Source organism: Aplidium turbinatum, chromosome 6 (assembly GCF_918807975.1).
Source record: "Aplidium turbinatum chromosome 6, kaAplTurb1.1, whole genome shotgun sequence".
In the NCBI taxonomy this organism is placed as follows: domain Eukaryota; kingdom Metazoa; phylum Chordata; class Ascidiacea; order Aplousobranchia; family Polyclinidae; genus Aplidium; species Aplidium turbinatum.
Window position 1 is genome coordinate 28507058 of NC_137477.1, and position 18155 is coordinate 28525212.

The window sequence follows — 18155 nt, forward strand, 5'->3', positions numbered from 1 at the left end:
CTACGATTAGCCAAGCCTTTTTTCGCCACAGTGAGGACAGTTGTAAATTGCGTCGTGGATCCCACGTCGAACCAACGAAAGCGTTTGGTCGCATGTTGGTCGCAGGTGGCAAATGGTCGGGAAAGGGTTGGCCAACAGTGTGCCACCGGGGGATCGACGTTTAACCAACCGATTTTTGTGACTGACGATTCGCCCAAGGTGGCCCGCTGGCCAAATTTGTTACGCGCCAACGTCGGAAACCAACGGAGGGCCCACGGGACGTTTCCGATGGTCTAACGTTGGACCAACGACACGTTGTTGTGCGGGATATGATGCCATTTGGTATTATAGAATCGGCATCATTCCAAGACTTCGTTGAAACGTGCATTCCAGGAAAAAATCCAATGTCACGACGTACCTTGACCAGACGAATTGAAGATCGGTATGTCATAAATACGATATAATATAATTGTTTGTGTTAATAATACCATTAAAAGACTACAAATATGGGAAAATATTACTGAAAGTTGTTTCTTGCACGCGGTAAAACAGTTGTACTATGATTTAGATACCATGAGAAGACAATCCAACTGCAAGAAAAACTTTCACAAGTTAAGTTAGTGGCAACCACTGCAGATGTGTGGACCTGCAGATCTCGGTATGGATAGGTGTTTTGTACTAAATTTTAGATTTAATACTGCATTTCCATGTCCGCTTTACAAGTCTTAGACTTATCTGTAGGACTTGTTATGTCTAATAAAGCCTTAATTAGCTTTCGCTAAAATCGGATGGTGTTACAATGTAACCCTGAAGCCTCTTGCGCTGTAAAGACTCAGATATTCCACAAACGTGTGTTTAAATTAGTCCTAATGGAAGAAAATAATTTACGCATTCTGTTCTATCGATACTATCACTTATTATAAACAAAATCTTCAGATCATACTTGGGTATGACCACTGGCGCCGACTTACGGGGATACGGGGTGGCCACGCCACCCCGTAACCGCTGTGGCGGGGTGGCAGCCACCCCGTTTAGGTTACATTACTTACTGCAAATAAATGTAATTTGAACAAACGTTTCAATCTTTTTTTGATCATTGGTTTTCGCTTCAAGTCAACGTAAAGCAAGGGGTACACCAATACAGTATTGCGAAGAAAATGATTGTTTTTGTCACAAGCATGATACTCGCGTAACATCAAGCAAGCTACGTGAAGATTACGCAACACGTGGCTACGAGTTTTTTCCTTGTTGTTGTTGCGATCGTTTTATTTGTTACTTGTCATAATATAAGTCATTGTTACATTTGTCAGGTTTACAATGGGATTTATTAATCAATAAAATACGATCTTTCCATTGCCTCCCTCAAAAAATTTTTTGAAAATTTTTAAACTGCTTATAATATCGCTATAAATTACGACAGCTATCAAATACTTGGAATTAAAATTATCTCGATGATTGAAAGCTCCACCCCCTAAATGAATAAATAAATATCTATTTTCAAATTTCATTAAAAAAATGCAATTTTCGAAACTTTTTCAGTTTCATTTAAATAGTGCACTTAGTAAAGTAGCAGTTTTAACGTTCTGCAAATTTCCACGTTTACATGATTCTATTCGCGGAAAGCTACACCCCCTGCCAATTCCCAATAATAAAAGCAACCTTTTTCAATTACTCAAGATTTTGCATTTTGAATTATTTTCCGATTTCAATTGGAGTGTATTGTCATCTACTTCATGCTTTAATTTCTACTTTGTTATCTACTTCATGCAGTAATATGGCGTGACAAACTGTGAGGCGGGAATTTATTGGTCTGACATAGGAGTTGCTTGTTACATCATAGAAAAAATTACGAAAAGTCGTCCAGTAAAAGTCTGAGGCGGGAATTTATTGATCTAACATAGGAGTTGCTTGTTACATCATAGAAAAAATTACGAAAAGTCCAGTAAAAGTTTTCGCCGACATTCCAGTTTTATTCAGCTTAAAGGTGCCACCGAAAAAGCGTTCAAAATTGCAGCCCTCCATTGAGTCATTTTTTGTTGCGTCTAGTCAGGATTTCAGCCAGCATGACAGTGACCAAACCCCTGAACGAAACGAAAGTGTGCCACTGCCAAAAGGCGTTAGCATGATCAAGGAGGTGGAAGAACCGAGCACGAGCAGGATAATCGCTGTTGAAGGGAGAAGCTATCAAAAATCGTGGGAAAGCGAATTCCCTTGGCTTAAGTTTTTAGGTTGCCATATTGTGCTATCCGCCACTCCGTGCAAAAATAAAAGTCGGCGCCTATGGGTATGACAGTAGGCTACACTGGATTGATGAAGAGACTCTGCAAAGAAAGAAGGGGATACTGGCCTGCAAGCGCTTAAAAGGATCACACACTTACAACATATTGGCCGGCTTGATGTCTGAAATTCACTGGAATTACCACATAGAAAACAAAGTTACAAAAACCACAACGGATAATGGTTCCAACTTCGTAAAAGCATTTAAGTAAATATCATGCTTTTATCAATTTTATTCTAAATAAGGCATATAAAAATATTGGTTACAACTTGCAATGAAAATTGGAGTAGGCTACCGGTAATACTAAAACTGGTTTTTAAAGCATTGCAATCTGCTACTAATACCATCCCATTTTTTCAAATTATCGTATAATGTACAATTCTACACTGTTTATCCTTGCGTAACAGTCAGGACTCTGGTGAAAAAGCATTGATATAATGATATTTGATCTTTGTAGTGTTTTCGGAGTGCTGGAAAGCAACAACGATGATGATGAAGTAAATGAAGTTGAAGTGTCAGATGAAGTTACTGAAGACGATCATGTTATTGTTGAAGAAATAACAACCATATTGAAAAGTATGAACATTAATATTGTTTCACATTTCAAGTAGGGTTGTAGTATAGTTAACCACTTCAAGTTAGTGTACAATACTTTATAGCCTCCTGTTTTACAGTGGGTCGTTGTGAGGAAGGTGATGATAATGTTGGAATTGCATTACCAAAACATGGGCGGTGTGCTGCCCACACACTGAACCTTGTTGCGACAGTCGATGCTGATAAAGCTCTGGGAAAATGCTCCATATACAAAAAGCTATATCGTAGTGCTTTTGCAAAAGCCCAAAACTTGTGGAACAAACAATCCAGGCAAGCCTTTACTTCTATTCTATAATTCTCGAACTTAAGTTGTAATGTTCTTATGATTCTTATGTGTTGTAAACTGTAAACAATAAAACATAGTTAGAAAAGCTGGTGCAATCGTACAAACTGACCAAATGTTTCAATCTGTGTCCGTATGCCTACTGGAGAAATAAGAAATGATATGCTGTTACTGTACCTGTTTTGCAGGAGTAGCAAGGTAGCAGATGAAATTCAGAGTGAAGTTGGGATATTGCTCAAAGTGCCTACAATCACTCGCTGGAACTCTGTGTTTGATGCTGTAGCACGTTTGCTCACAGTATTTGACAGTCGAGAAAAACATGATGGGCTTCAGCGAGCACGCAACAATCTTGGTTTAACAGCTTTTACCAAAAGTGAGTAGGCTAATGAATATCTGTTAGGACTGATATTGCTACTGTATTTGCAAAACAATATATCGCTAAGTGCAATGTTAGTGGCGTAGCTCAGTAGCTTGCCTATTCGCGAAAATTTGTTTGGTCTACGGTTGAAGAATATGACGCTCACTCAGAGGTCGTGTGCTTGGTGCCCTGGCCCTGTGGAAAGGCACGTTGTGTTAGTTAGCCTACCTCTGGTGGACAACAGCAGTTTCAAATTTTTGGTTATAAATTATAAGTTGTAACCATACAAAAAAGTTAATAAACAAGTCAAACAGACTGCAATTATCTTGATATCTACGAAAGTGGGCTCTGGCAATTGCTCGATAGTTTCTCTAAAAACAGTTTTCTCTGTTCTTTCAGGTGATGTGGCTTTCCTGAAAGAATACCATTTGGTAATGCGACCAATATGCCAATCTCTGGACATTCTTCAATCAGAAGATAAGGCATATATGGGTATACTGCTACCAACCTTGGGCATGACGCGGAAAAGATTACAAGAACTACGGGACAGCAACAAGGTGGCTGTCTGTCTGCCATTACTTACCCGATTGTTGGAATCTTTAGAAAACAGATTTGGTCATGTTTTTGATGATGGTGACTGCCAGCTAGCTGCTGCGTTTCACCCACAGTTCAGACTTTCTTGGCTTGCTTGGCTTGATAAGGGTGAAGAAATTAAGGCGGCTCTGCATCTCAAAATGGTTAACCTTTTACAGCACCACAACAATTTCACCATCGACGATGCAGCAAGCATCTGTGACACTGATGTTGACAAAGACAAGCATGAAACAGATGACTTTTTTGCTCCGTTATTTGAAAACACACAAAAAAAGGAAGCGAGTGCAGCAAAAATTTTAAATGAATTTCTCGAACGTAACCCAACAAAGACGGTTACGTCTGATGCATTCCCCAATGACGCAATGAGGCGTTTATTCTTGCAATACAATACCCCTATCCCTTCCAGTGCTGCTGTTGAAAGACTGTTCTCCCTTGGAAAAGACATTTTGAAGCCAAGGAGAGCTGGACTTAGCGACCAACATTTTGAAATGCTGATGTTTCTGAAAGGAAATTGACGTTGTGCCTCTTGGCTCATTTTAGATACCCGTATAAAAATTTTGATACGCCCCACTGGCTACTACTTATATAGGCTACGGAGTGTCATGTGCATGTCGTTTTTTCAATTTTTTATTTTTTCTATTCGGTAGGCGGACGTTTTAGGCTTAGATTATGGATTTTTAGAACCAATAGCATGTGGACAGCTAGCAGAGTGGTCGCTGTTTTGTGGTTAGACAACAACTACCAACAAAGTATCATCTTTCCCTTTATCATACATTTGTACTCCATGCGAAAAGAGTAGGTGTAGGTCAGTAGCCTACACATTCATTCTCCTTGAAAAGTAACTGTAACTAGTAACTGTAACTGTAACTAGTTACTTTTTAAAAACCGGTAACTGTAACTGAAACTAGTTACTTTTTGAGCGAAGTAACTGTAACTCAGTTACTTTGAAAGTAACTAGTGCCCACCACTGGTCACAACAATACAAGCAGCGACCGAAAACTGATGACTGGCTAAGCCGCAACAAACTATCTAGCCCTCATGGGCTACAACTAAACGAACCAACCAGTTTGTATTCTGGGGAGCAGACACAAACCCTGATGGACATCTTTATTGCAAACAGAGAAATTTCCGAGGTCACATCGCCGGCCATCCCCCAGTAGCCTGGCGCCCCGAAGCTCGTAGCACCAGTTCTGAATGCATCGGTGGAACATCGACTGGAATGGTTACAGCTTCTTAACCAGCGTCGTTGTCCTATGAATAGTAGGCTACTCAGGATCTCTGAGAGAAATCAGGATTGGTCAGTAGCCTAAGCAACACGAAAAATGGGTCCCAAAAAACAATTTTTAGTAAAAACAAAGCAACCAATTTGTATCATGCGTTACATCAAATGCTGTAAGCTGAATTTGGCTTACTTTTCTCGGCGTGAAATTGAATTTCTTTGAAGTTCAGATTTTAACAACGTATCGTTAAGAAAAACAAAAATTTGTTTCAATATGAAAATCAACAAAAATCACTCGACTACATTTGCAGCAAATTTTCTATTACAATTTTGGTAGAGAGGTGATTTTTTTAACCATAGACAAATAAAACCTAAAAACCAGACGGCATTTAACATAATAACATGAAAATAAACTAAAAATTACAAACGTTTTCGGCCATACTCATATTAGCCCTTTTCAACTAACCAACTGACTGATGTTTTTTGTAAATTGAAATTACAGATTTGATCTACATAGCCTACACAAAAATCGAAAAAAGAAACGCATAAGAATGAAACGGCAAGGCAGAGGAGAGGCAAAATCACATGACGCTTGATTGCCTAAGAAAAAAAAAAAAATAGAAATCAATGACACAAAATTATGTGAAAACGTTTAGCAGATAGGAAGCGCCTGCGGCAAACAGCTGCTTATTGAGGCGAGGATTGCAAGAAATTATGAACAAAGTCTCATGGATTTTAGTATCAAATTCGGTGAAGCATTTACATACAATTCTAAAAGAATCCAGGGATGGTTTATTATTTGAACAAGTTTGACAATCGAGTTTACGATCCTTACGTAAATGCTGAATTTAGTCAGAAAACCACTTTTAAACTGAAATTAACCATGGCTACCTGAAGATACCGCCTGATTTGTCACATTTTGCAGAAATTTCTAGATTTTGCTAACTTTGAGCGAATGTTTATTATATATAAAGTTTTCTAAAAATTATATTTTTACGCTTTCTTTACTGTTTTCCTCAGTTGACACAATAGGTTTTAACATCCTCACATGTCAAAAAACAAAGAAAATTTGATTTCGAAGATTTTAGTCAGACTGTTAATTTTTCAATAACAGTCTGATTCAGGGTTCTCAACGTACTTTTTCTCATTTTCAATTGCTTCCCCAAAGAAACAAAAAGCCTTTATATGATTAGGAGACAGCAAAAAAGTAAAAAAATCTCAGAAAATTTTAGTCAAACACTAGCAGTAGCTGTAATCAAAATGTGACAAATCAGGCCGCATCTCCAGGTGGCCATGAGTTAACCTATTGTTAAGCCAAAACTTTCAAACCAATTTGTACGTAGGCAAATTTGTTAGCTTTGATAATCATGGTCAAATACCAACGGAACTTCTTAAAAAAGAAACTTTATTAATGCAAAAAAAGATAGCCTACGTTGAAGGCGACTAGCCGACTAACATCATAATTTTAGTTTGTGGACATTTTCTGGGTGACATAACCCCTTGCTTACATTTTTGCTTTTTGGTCTTCAATTTTTATTTTGTTTATTCTTCGCTAACAATTTTTCCTTGATGTACCTTTGGTGCTCATCAATCGTTTTTTGAACTGCTACTTCTTCTATCGAGTCTTCTAAAGTTCGTTGATACACCACAGTCCACAGATTGACACATTCTTCCGCAACGAAGTTACAGTAGCCTATACACTGACAAATCCCACCTTCTGCACCGGTAGGCGAGTAAGAATTGACATAAAAACAGCCGGACCCGGACATTTTTGATGGACAACAACCATTTTTCTTCGTAAAAAGATGGGTTACCTGTTTGAGACCCCAAATATAAAATTCGGCAAAATTCGGACATGGGGAAAGACCTTTTTCACTGGGGCAATTATTGATCGGCGCACCCTCTAGCGGAAGAAAGATTTATGTACTTTCTGTCGTGCTAATTCCCGAATTTCAAGTGAAACAAGGATGATTAACATAGTGTCTAGAATTACCTTTCAGCAAAATCTGCTATTTTACGGCCAGTTCATTTCTCACGGCCGCCTTTCCTGCAGCAGTTATGCCCACCCAATTTATTACACCCTAGGTAAAAGTGGGCGATGTTTGCAACAACCTGCTGAAGCCGGGAGTCGAACCAGGTTTGCATAATTGGAAAGCCAACGCCTAACCCGTTGTGCTATCCCACAGTGTAGTGGTTGTAAAATTCTACAAAATGCAATTTAACTAAGATGGATTTCGGAAAATGTAATTTCGTCTGTTACAACGTATCTGACGAACATCAAAATTACGAACACATAAAATTTGGTAATGATTTATACCTTGAAATTTCACAAAGAAAAGATTTCAGAAAAAGCATAATTAAGGAGTTGGATAACAACTATAACATCATACCAGCCAAGTCATTAAATCCATTGCATCATCGCCAAAGCTGCACAAAAATACTTACCTGAAGAAATAGGTTGTTACATAGGTAGCCATTCTTACGTCGATGCAATGTCGCCAGACTTTTATTGTCAATTGGCATTTTTATACATCAGGTCACAAGATCGAGTATTCTCTTGGATGAACTATCATCCCTTGGTCTTTGTGCAAGTTATGGTCAAGTAATAGCGTTTAAACGATCAGCTACTGTAAGCCAAGCGAATGGTGATAATGCGGATGGGTTAATGGATTCTACAAGTCATCCCGGCTCTTCGGTCAGTGGGTAGCAGATAACTTCGATTTTAACGAAGATACTCTGACAGGTCATGAACTCATGATACAAAGCATGCGTGATGGGCATTATAAATTGTCAAACACCAAGAATGGCAACTCGACCACTAGTTATTGAAAAACAACACGTCAGTGCAACTGAACTACTGGAATCAGGCAATTTAGTTAAGTCGTATAGCCTACTGGTGCAAAGACAGGTAGAGGAAGGCGGGGCAAGTTGAGCAGGTTTTTTTTTTAAATCTAATTTTTTTCTATTTCACTAACTTTTTCGAAGACTCAAGTAATGCATTTCAAAAACATGCTAAAGCCAAGTTTTAAGACAGAAACTGGTTGGTTTTATTTGTTATTTTGCACTGTATTCAAGTTTAAGTAACGATTGCACAACTTGCCCCGGATTATTTTTCCGGGGCAAGTTGTGCAGCACCATGGGGCAAGCTGTGTAGCACCATGGGGTAAGTTGAGCAACACTAGGGGCAAGTTGAGCAACATATTACGGCCAGTAAAAGTACAGACAATTTAACAAATCAGCTATTTTTACATTCATTCACTATCTCCAGACTTTGAAACTATGGTATGTAAAAATGGCTATTAGGCTACAGCATTTCTAAATTAACAAAGGCGGTTTACAGGAACAGTTGCACAACTTGCCCCGTCATCAATTGCACAACTTGCCCCATTCACACTTTTTTTTAAAGAACAAAAAGTTTCAAGAAGACTAACAAATGTACGAAAAAATTTTACCTGCGAAAATACAACTACATCATATGTCTACTAATATATGTATTAGGCTGGCGCAAAATCTCGAAAAAAAATTTTTTTTCTTTTAAATTTTTCGTCAGTTTGGAATATTGTTCCTTTTGGTAAATGTATCTCATACACCAAATTTAACAAAAAAATATTAACGTTTGACCCTGGTTCACCTGGTTTGAATTTTTTCAAAATAGCGAATTTTCGCTTATCCCTGAAACTGCTCACCCGCTATCTTCTAATGCACTCTAGCATCTTAATGGACACAATAAGAGGCAGTAACACAAACTTGTAGCAAGCAAAGTGGTTTAATTAGCAACTCCATGAACACTGACACGTGTATTGCTCTCAAAATGTCGAATTCTACCACATTTCAGACATGATTTTCTTTGTGCACCGTTCACCGTAGTAAATATCTACTGCTTTCAGTTTCTTGAATCATTTGACAATGTTTATCGATTTTCACAGGCCAACAAAACTTTTTTTTATATAAAGGCAGTCATTTTAAGGTCATTCGAGGCCCCTGATTCTGAAAATGCACTAAGTTTTCTCGAATTGGCTCTAGTTTTTGAGTTACAGCAAAAAATATTTTTTCGTAATTTTGAGCCCCTACAGATTTAACGTCGTGTCGTTTACTACGTAGACAAAACTGGAAGTAATCCCAGGCACATTTCTGAGTTGTATAAACGCTATTTGGAACCAATCACGTTAATTACAACTCAAACAAACAACTATTTAACGTTTAGCCTACTGGCCTAGTAACAATCAAAATATGATGCGAAGTAAGCCTGAGGATACAAGATGTAGAATATATAACTTGCGTTTTGCATTAATATATTTGTTGACTTCAACAGTATCAGACTCACTCAGCTACCAAGTACAAACAAAATGCATACATTGTTTTGCTTAACAAACTAGACAAATAAGCAAAACAAAGCTATCGATGAACAAACGCAACTCTTTATTATGATTGGCTTACTGAGCAACACCCATCAAGGTACGAAGGCCATTTACATAATTACAGAATATAAAGTTATGTTATTCAGTAAAGTAGCTGCTTAGAATTTTATCCTTGCTGCGGAAGAACGTAATCTTGGAGTCAAGAGTGCCATGTTGATCGAGATGAGGAGCCAAGATTCCAGCTACCACTTTTGATAACTAAATCTTTAACTACTACAGTAGGTGGTAGAAATGGTTTTGAGAAAAAAACTTGACCTTGCTCCAAAATATTACTGAAGGTATTGAGGTTAGCCTACTCTCAGTCATGCCCGTTTTCCTATTGTTTCAAGCAAATCACCACTTGAAACTAGAGAGGGCAAACAAAAAAGATAAATAGCAACGTCCATGCAATGACTGCCTTGTACACTCCATGTAAACATGATGTTCCAACTTCCTTCGAACATCCTCACCGTGCAGAAGTATCAATTTTCATGGTGATTCCACGGCTCTCTTTATGCCATGGCACTCTGAACTTCTTAGCCTTGAGCCCAGAAACGGGTTTGAGTGCAATGTTTGCATACTTTATAGGAGGAACCCAGGACTTATCTTGATCACCCAGCTTCATGTCAAAGTAATAATAATGCTTGTTTTTAGTAGCGCTGTATCTATCGCAGAATGCGTTGCTCCTCTGCGTTGCCTCATGCAGCAAAATATATCTGGGTTGTTTGTACAGCATCCTACTTGTCAAAGGCATATTTTATTAGCCTATATGCCATTTATTTAGCCTATAGACCAGAAAAAAACTTCTTGCAGCAAAGACTTGGCCTTAGCAAAGGCTTAGAATAAAATTTCATTTGTACAGTATCCATTTCAGTAGGCCCACCTATTCAATATAAAGCTGCATTCATAAACACATGACTTTCGGAATATTTTTCTTGTGATGTAGGCCTACTGATTCACAACTGTTTTCGTTGAATATTTATGTCTCCCTTACGTCAAACACAGTTCATTTCAACCTTTGCTTGCGTTTTGAACTTTCGTGCAATATGAACCAATTGAACTAGACAAGTGCAATTATGACATCATAATGGTAAACAGGGCTGAAATAAAGTACTTTGCTAATTGAAAGCTTTTGAGAAACGATTTCAAAAATATTTTCATTGTCGAATAACTCGAAAACTAGAGCCAATTCGAAAAAACTAAGTGCATTTTCGGAATCAGGGGCCCTGAAATACTCCATAATGACTGTCATCTTTTGTGCCAAATTTTTTTTGTTGGTCTATGTTATAAATTCATTGACTGCGAAAAGGCTGTAAAATCAACTAAAATGACGCTAAAAGCATGCACTATTAGTGACTCTCAGACTTGGAGTAGGGTGAAGATGTTCCACGTGGAAGTTAACAGAGGAATTGACGTCAAAATCACGTGGTCAAATTTTGAGAAATCCCCTCTTCAGATACTGCTAAACCCAGGGGCAGCGCCAGCCAAAAATGAGTGGGGTGGACAAAAATATTTCGAGGTAATATGAACAAAAGAATAGAATGGGGCCAAACGCTCCCATGCATTTCCTCTGCGGTCCATAGAATTGCCAACTACGATCTTTATGTTAGCAAGCTTGTCGTTATTTTATGTCATGGAGCTGCTGCAATGATAGGCGGCCTCATAAAAATTTATTGGGTGGCCCCTTAAACAGAATTTTAAAAAACCTGGCTATTACCGGTACCTAATAATACCCATTGCCATAGGTTAAGAACAGAGATGTAGCCTACTTATACGCCGCAAGTATGCGGAGTAGACTTTTTGTTTACGCTAACGCTTGCGGCCACATTTTTTTGGATAGTTTGCGCTTGAGGCTACGCCGTAAAGTTTACGCGGTTTTTTAGCGCATAGCGTCAACGCATAGGCTACTTTTTAATGTATTTTTTTCACTACAACACGCCAATACCTTCCAGCGCTGCAGTTGAAAGAACGTTTTCAATGGGCAAAGACATATTGGAACCAAAACACAGCAAAATGCCTGATGAACACTGTCAGATGCTTGTGTTTCTTAAAACTTGTTTGTTTCGAGTGGTTTATACCGTGTGAATGTTTGGCACCTAGCAAACAAAATTAGTTTACGCTAATGTATGCGCTGACGCCGCCAACTTTTTTTACAAGTTACGTTGACGCATACAGCGCATGGTTTTTCAAACGTTTGTGTTAACGCTGACGGCGTCAATATTTTTTGTATGCGCGTACATTACTGGTTAAGAATCACTGCACTAAAGTTTTATTTTGCGCTCGCAGGTCAGTTGAAAAGCTTTCACCATTTTTGAGAACCAGTGTTGTCGGCAATGTCTCGCTTACTGCTGATCTGTACCAGATGTTCAAGTCTTTGTAATGATGGCAGGTCGCAGATAATAGTTTATTGTCTTATTTTGCTGTGGATACGTTCACAAGATGCCACAGTCATGGGCAAAGTAGCAACAGTAGCAATAATTTGAAACAAATCGCTGTACAAATGATTTAAGATCGTTTTGTCCACACAATTTCAAAAGTGAAGGCAGACACAACCACACGGTCCACTTTGGTTCTTTTCAATTTCTAGTTTCCACTTGTGACAATTAGCTGACCCCAAAAAAGAAGATCCTAATTGCTGCCCAACCTGATTTTCATGGAAATTATAGAATTTGACTAAATATTCAACTTTAGGCAAATTTGATGGAGACATGTGCGTGTAATAAAATGCAGCTGCATTTGACATTAATTCACATGTTTGATCCGAGTAGCCTAACGCTTTTTAAGTTCATTCAGCATTCTGTCAAAGGATAAAGAAAAATCTCGTCTTAACTATTCTGTAATGGATTCAGATTCACTCCGCGGAAGACTGTTGCAACCTATCAATAATATCTGACCATCTCGGAAATGGCGTGGTGGGTAGCGGCATCGCTTAGCCGGCGTAGTGGTTTCACTGGTAATTTGATTTTTATCCGCAAACAGCGATGTGTTGAAAACCAATTTGGTAAAATCTTCCTCTGAACGCAGTGAGTCACATGCTCTTGTCAAGTCGTTGATAGCAGCAACCCCAGTGGTGAGATCCATTTCTTCACTTTTTAAATAATCTGAAGCCTGTTTACTTAATTAACGAAAAGCATTTATGAAGAATTAGACTAGCAGTAACAAATTCAGTTTGCTTGATCATTGCGGAACAAACATCCAGTAGATACACCATTACCTTCGTTTGACATTTGTTGGAACATTGACAGCAGTGCTGGATATAGGCTACATTAATAACAGCATCCAGATCATCTGAACGTGCAGACCAATAAGACCATCTAGTAGCCTATCAGATAACGAGTGCAATGCAATTTTTCCAGACGTGATTCCATCCTTTTTAAAATGCTCTTTATGCAAAAAAATGTATCTTGGGAGAACAGTCCATAAAGTTGTAGATGTTACCAATTGTTTTGACTGTCGCTACGTTTTCAACACTGTGCCCAAGCGCAAGATTTAGTCGGTGTGCAAAACAATGAAAATATACCGACGGTTTGGCACCCACTGCAATTAGGTGTTGCTGTGCACCTTCATCCTTGCCTGACATGTTGGTGGCCCCATCAAAACCTTTGCCTATTAGGTCTTACAAAGCTTGTGTCTCAGCTGTGATAAAAGCCATCACCTCAAAATGGTAAATTAGACTACAATCAATCAATACAATAGAGCGATAACCATGAAGATTCTTTATCTCTTCGTATGTCAATGCTGCAACAGTAATGCATATGTAACAAGTTGAAATTAATTTATGACGCAGTCACTAGGCCCCCCTAACCCCATGCATACACCCCCCAAGTTTTCTCATCGGATCTCGACGAATTACAAAATTGACCATAAATAGAAGTGGGGTGGACATGTCCACCCCAGTCCCCCCCGTGGCGCCGCTACTGGCTAAACCACTTCGAAATTTACTAATTTTTCAGAAAAATTCAGAATTTCTCCTTGGGTGAACCAGGGTCAAAGGTCAAAACCCAACAAAAATTTTTGGTTTACAAATATCAGTGAGCAAAATGGAACATTATTCCAAACTGACAAAAAATTTAAAAAACATCAAGGAAAATGAGCCACCCTAATATGTATGTATGTAAATATCAGACATCTGCAGTATTCAAATAGGCTACATAATCTTGCAAAATGAGAATATTTAGTGCACTAATTCTCGATTATCTTGTATTTCGATTGTATTTGATGGCTGTGCTTTCATTCACTGATTTTCCTGGCCAAAAGTTAGGAATATGAAAAATTTACTTGAAATGTTCATTCAATATCTTGTAGCATACGCGGGGAAAGTACCAATATCAGAGTTGTTTTTGACAATTGTGATATTGAAACAACCAAAGGAGCAGAGCGAAAGCGCATAAAGCTGAGCACATCTTGTCCCGACGTAGCAATTCGCTTAGACACACCCATCCCGGCAAATAAACCTGCGTTTTTTATCAAATAAACGTAACAATTTATAAACTTACTCTAGGATAATCTTAGTAGTAATGGCATTACTGTGGACAAGGCCAAAGGAGAAAGAGACGCTGATGTTGCTATCGTCCGTAAGGTTCTAGAAGAACATGAAACGTTTGGTCAAAACTGTGATGGCAAGCGATACTGATGTAGGCCTACTCATCCTTTTGCTGTATCACGCAACATGCGCAAACAGCATTTAGGCTAAATGAAAACGTCTAACGCGAAAATTTCCATTCGTCGAGCTCAGCTTGCACTCGGAGAAAATATGTGCCCATCTTTACTATTTTGCCACGCGTTCTCTGGATGCGATACAACATCCTGCTTTTACGAAACGGGAAAAGTAAAAGTTTTTAAAATCTTGAAAGGTCTGGACAAAGTGCAACGTAAATGTGCCGCTTCGGAAACAAGGAAGCTTTAAAAGAAAAGACATTTCCAGAATTGGAGAAGAATTCTCCCAAATTCTGTACAAGCAAGTGTTTTCCATGAATACTTTGAATTTATTGCGCTACCATTACGCTGTATCCTCAAAATATATATCAGGTGAAAGAATGCCTCCAACAAGTAGAGCATGCTCCTTTTACAGCCTTCGTGTGCATCATCAAGTGTCAACATGGCGTCATTTAATAACTGTGCTGAATCCTACTTTCTATGGATACAAGGAAACAGCTTCTGGTCTTGTCCCAATAATGACAGATAATGAATGTGCACCCAAACCTTTTTGAAAGCAATTAGGTGCAATTGCAGGAGCGCTAAGCGTTTATGCACATCTTGTGGTTGCTCCATGAAAGGCTTTAATGCAGTATTCTCTGTGCTTGTAAAGCTCAGTGTGAAAATTCATCACTTTTAGAGTGTTAGATACCCAAGAGCTGTGAGTGTAGAAGTATATTTACTTTAATAAAAATAGTTGCATCCTTAGAACGGGACCTCAAATTGTTACTGTGGTAGTTTTTGCAAGTAAAATATTTTTCCAATGAATGATTTGTAAATGAAAGTGAACGCATATATTAAATGTACGCTGCCTTTACTGTTGAAGCAAAGCAATAGTACTGAATAAACGACATTTGGTCTCCAGATAAGCATTAATTGCTCAAATCGCTGATGGTTATCTTTCTATTATACGTTGATTATACATCTGCTAACGTTGTATCACCACTTGTTTATATCACTACCACTTGTCACAAGTTGCTAATCTTGTTGAAGTGTCATATAGCTTACATTGAATTACACTTTAAGCAATTATAATTGCGTGATAATAATTAAACTGTAATAAATGGCCAAATACGTCACAAATATAGGCGTCGGCAGAAAAAATGTAGGGGTGGGGAAGAAACGGGGGTTGGGAAGGCACAATTTTTGAAGCCAAATTCATCTTGTAAGAAAGCACACAACTTGTAAGCTGCAACATAGGTAAGAAAAGTTCTAAATTTAAAGTAACATTTAAGTGGTGAGGTGCGAAAATTGTGAAAAAAATTACTAATAACGTATGATGTAAGTGGTTGTTGCGCCTACGGCGCAAAACTATTTAGAGAAATCAAAAAACTGAAGTAGAATTGGTTCAAAACGTGATGAGAAAGTGTTTGCGTGGAAGGAGAATACAATTTTTGAAAATTGCAATCTCGAGCAAATTACATGTACATCATAATCTTGGGGGAGGGGGTAAGTGTCCCTACCCTGCCGACACCCATGATCACAACCTTTTTTAAAAAATATTATTACACTTATCTTTTTGTGAGTGTTAATTACGTGTATATGCTTACGAAGTTGCATTTCACTTAGAGTAAATATTAACAACCGCTAGATGGCGCGCTATAAAAATTTAAAATGCGGTTTTGGGGCAGTTTCCCAAGTCCGATTTTTGCCGAATTTTGGAATCGTCGGTCTGACTACCAGACAAGCCTCCTGCAACCAAAAAATGGTTGTTATCAAAAATGTCCGGGTCCAATGTCACTTCTTACTCGCTTACGGGTGGTAAGCCGAGGGCAAACAAGAAGGTGGTCCGCTGTTTGGGGATCGGTGCCACAGATACATGCAACTGGGACCGTGTCGTAGCCCCACTCCACCATTGCAGACTTAGTGCGTCCAACACCGGTTCGGAGTCGATTTAATGTTTTTCCACTTTGCCCAAGGAGCGTTTGCTCCTGGGGAGAGGGACTATGATGGTGGGACCTTCATTTCAGTGCATGGTGGGTCATTTTCGAATTGTTGTTTCCATTGCTTAAGTCTTGTTTCTTCTTTTGTTGAGGTTAGTGGCTGAACGTGTGTTAGAAAGCTTTTTCTTGATTTCAACCGGGTTTGTGCAGCAGTTTTTCCATATAGAGGATGTTTTTTATCACATGTTTGTTTTAGCCTTTCAGCTTGACTGTGAACGTCTCTTCTTATGTGTGGTGGTGCAATTCCAGCAAGCAGATAAAGTTTGTTGTTATTTGTTATCAGATACCCAGTAACAAGACGACAAGCATCGTTGAGTACCGAGTTAAGCTTCGATGAGTGACAGGACCTGTTCCAAACAAGGTATGCATATTCTGCTGTGGAGTAGCACAAAGCCAATGCGGTCATTCTGAGGGTTTGTGGATTAGTGCCCCACCCAGAGTTGGTAAGCTTCCTCAGGATATTGTTTCTGGTATTAACCTTAGTCTTTGTGTTTTCAATGTGCTTTTTGTAACTTAGCTGAGAGTACGGTCCAGTGTCACTCTAAAGTAGACGGGGTTAGGGCAATGCTCCAGCTCTGTTCCCGACCAGGAGATTTTGAGGGTCCTTGTAGCTTCTCTGTTTTTTAGGTGGAAAGAACATACTTGTGTCTTTAAAGGGTTAGCTTTGAGGTGATTGTTGGTGTGGTATTGTGTTGACTCCTTGAGCGACTTTGTGAGGTTTTGTTCTATAGCAACAAAGGTCTTTTCTTGTGATGTTGTGCAAAGATCATCGGCGTATATAAACTGCTTAGTGTGTTGATCTATCGGCTGATCGTTGGTGTATAGGCTATGTTATACAGTAACGATGCTAGAACACTTCCTTGGGGAAGTCCATTCCGTTGATGATGCCAGCGGCTTGTTTTGGGAATTCAGGATAACTTGGAATCGTCTGTTGTGGAGTAACGTTGCTATAAGCTTTGTTACTGCTACTGACTAAGTTTATCCCTGAAAAATTTGGCTTTGTGATTCGTCGTCGTCGTCGTGTGAGCCTCTGGGGCCGAGGGTCTATCCTTTTACCACCCCAGATTCACGATGTTCCCGGACTACACTGGAAGGCTGCTAGAGAGCAGCCAGTCTTTGGTTTCATCATCCATGACACGCAGACCTTCCACTCCGTTAGGTGTTAGGTATCTTGAAGATGGAATAGTCATTGATGATGTGGTCTGCGGTCTGTTCCTCGGCACCACATTCACAGGAGCAAGAAGCCATTCCCCATTGGTGCATGATGAGCGGAACAGCCCGACGCCCGTACGGAGACGGTTTAGGCGCACCCATGCCTGTCTTGGTAGTGTTAGGCCGATGGGGCGTGTGTCGGCGTCGGGAATGAACGAATAGAGCCTGGTGGCGGTTGACTTCCATTTAGAACTCCATTTATGGTCTCTATGATTGATACAGATAGACCACTGGTTCTTAACTTTTAAAGCATGCCGAACCCCTACAATATTTTATAAAGTTTTCGTCGAACCATAATAAAAATCTAATACACATGTTTTTTTATCATTTACAAAATCAATACAATGAAGAATGCTACGATACCTGATCTATCTGATAGTCTTAGCTCTTTTGCTATTGTTAACTAATATGACAGATTTTGCAACTGTGCTAAAGTTTTTTATACGATTGTTTTGTTTCCGTTTTTTCTCGCCTCATAAATTTGATGTGTTGTTGATTCTATTCTTTCTTTAAACCTTGCAGAGTTTGACATGTATGTACTTTTTACAGTGATGATGGTAAGAAAAAGGCTGAACTGATATGAACACAAAATATTATGTGAGG

The 18155-nt window shown here is 38.9% G+C and overlaps 2 protein-coding genes across 2 annotated transcripts; both read left to right on the top strand.

The window, feature by feature from the left end:
- The first annotated feature begins 2283 nt into the window (after positions 1–2283).
- On the top strand, positions 2284–3169 carry LOC145772845 (uncharacterized). Its single transcript, XM_082584725.1, has 3 exons — positions 2284–2464; positions 2715–2833; positions 2932–3169. Exons 1-3 carry the CDS (start codon positions 2376–2378, stop codon positions 3144–3146), a joined length of 423 nt encoding a protein of 140 aa, XP_082440851.1. The 5' UTR covers positions 2284–2375; the 3' UTR covers positions 3147–3169.
- A 100-nt stretch (positions 3170–3269) lies between these two features.
- On the top strand, positions 3270–14335 carry LOC145772567 (uncharacterized). The gene is made up of 4 exons (XM_082584430.1): positions 3270–3507; positions 3892–4229; positions 7842–8000; positions 14204–14335. The coding sequence occupies exons 1-4, from the start codon at positions 3270–3272 to the stop codon at positions 14333–14335; spliced, it is 867 nt and encodes a 288-aa protein (XP_082440556.1).
- The last annotated feature ends 3820 nt before the right edge of the window (positions 14336–18155 follow it).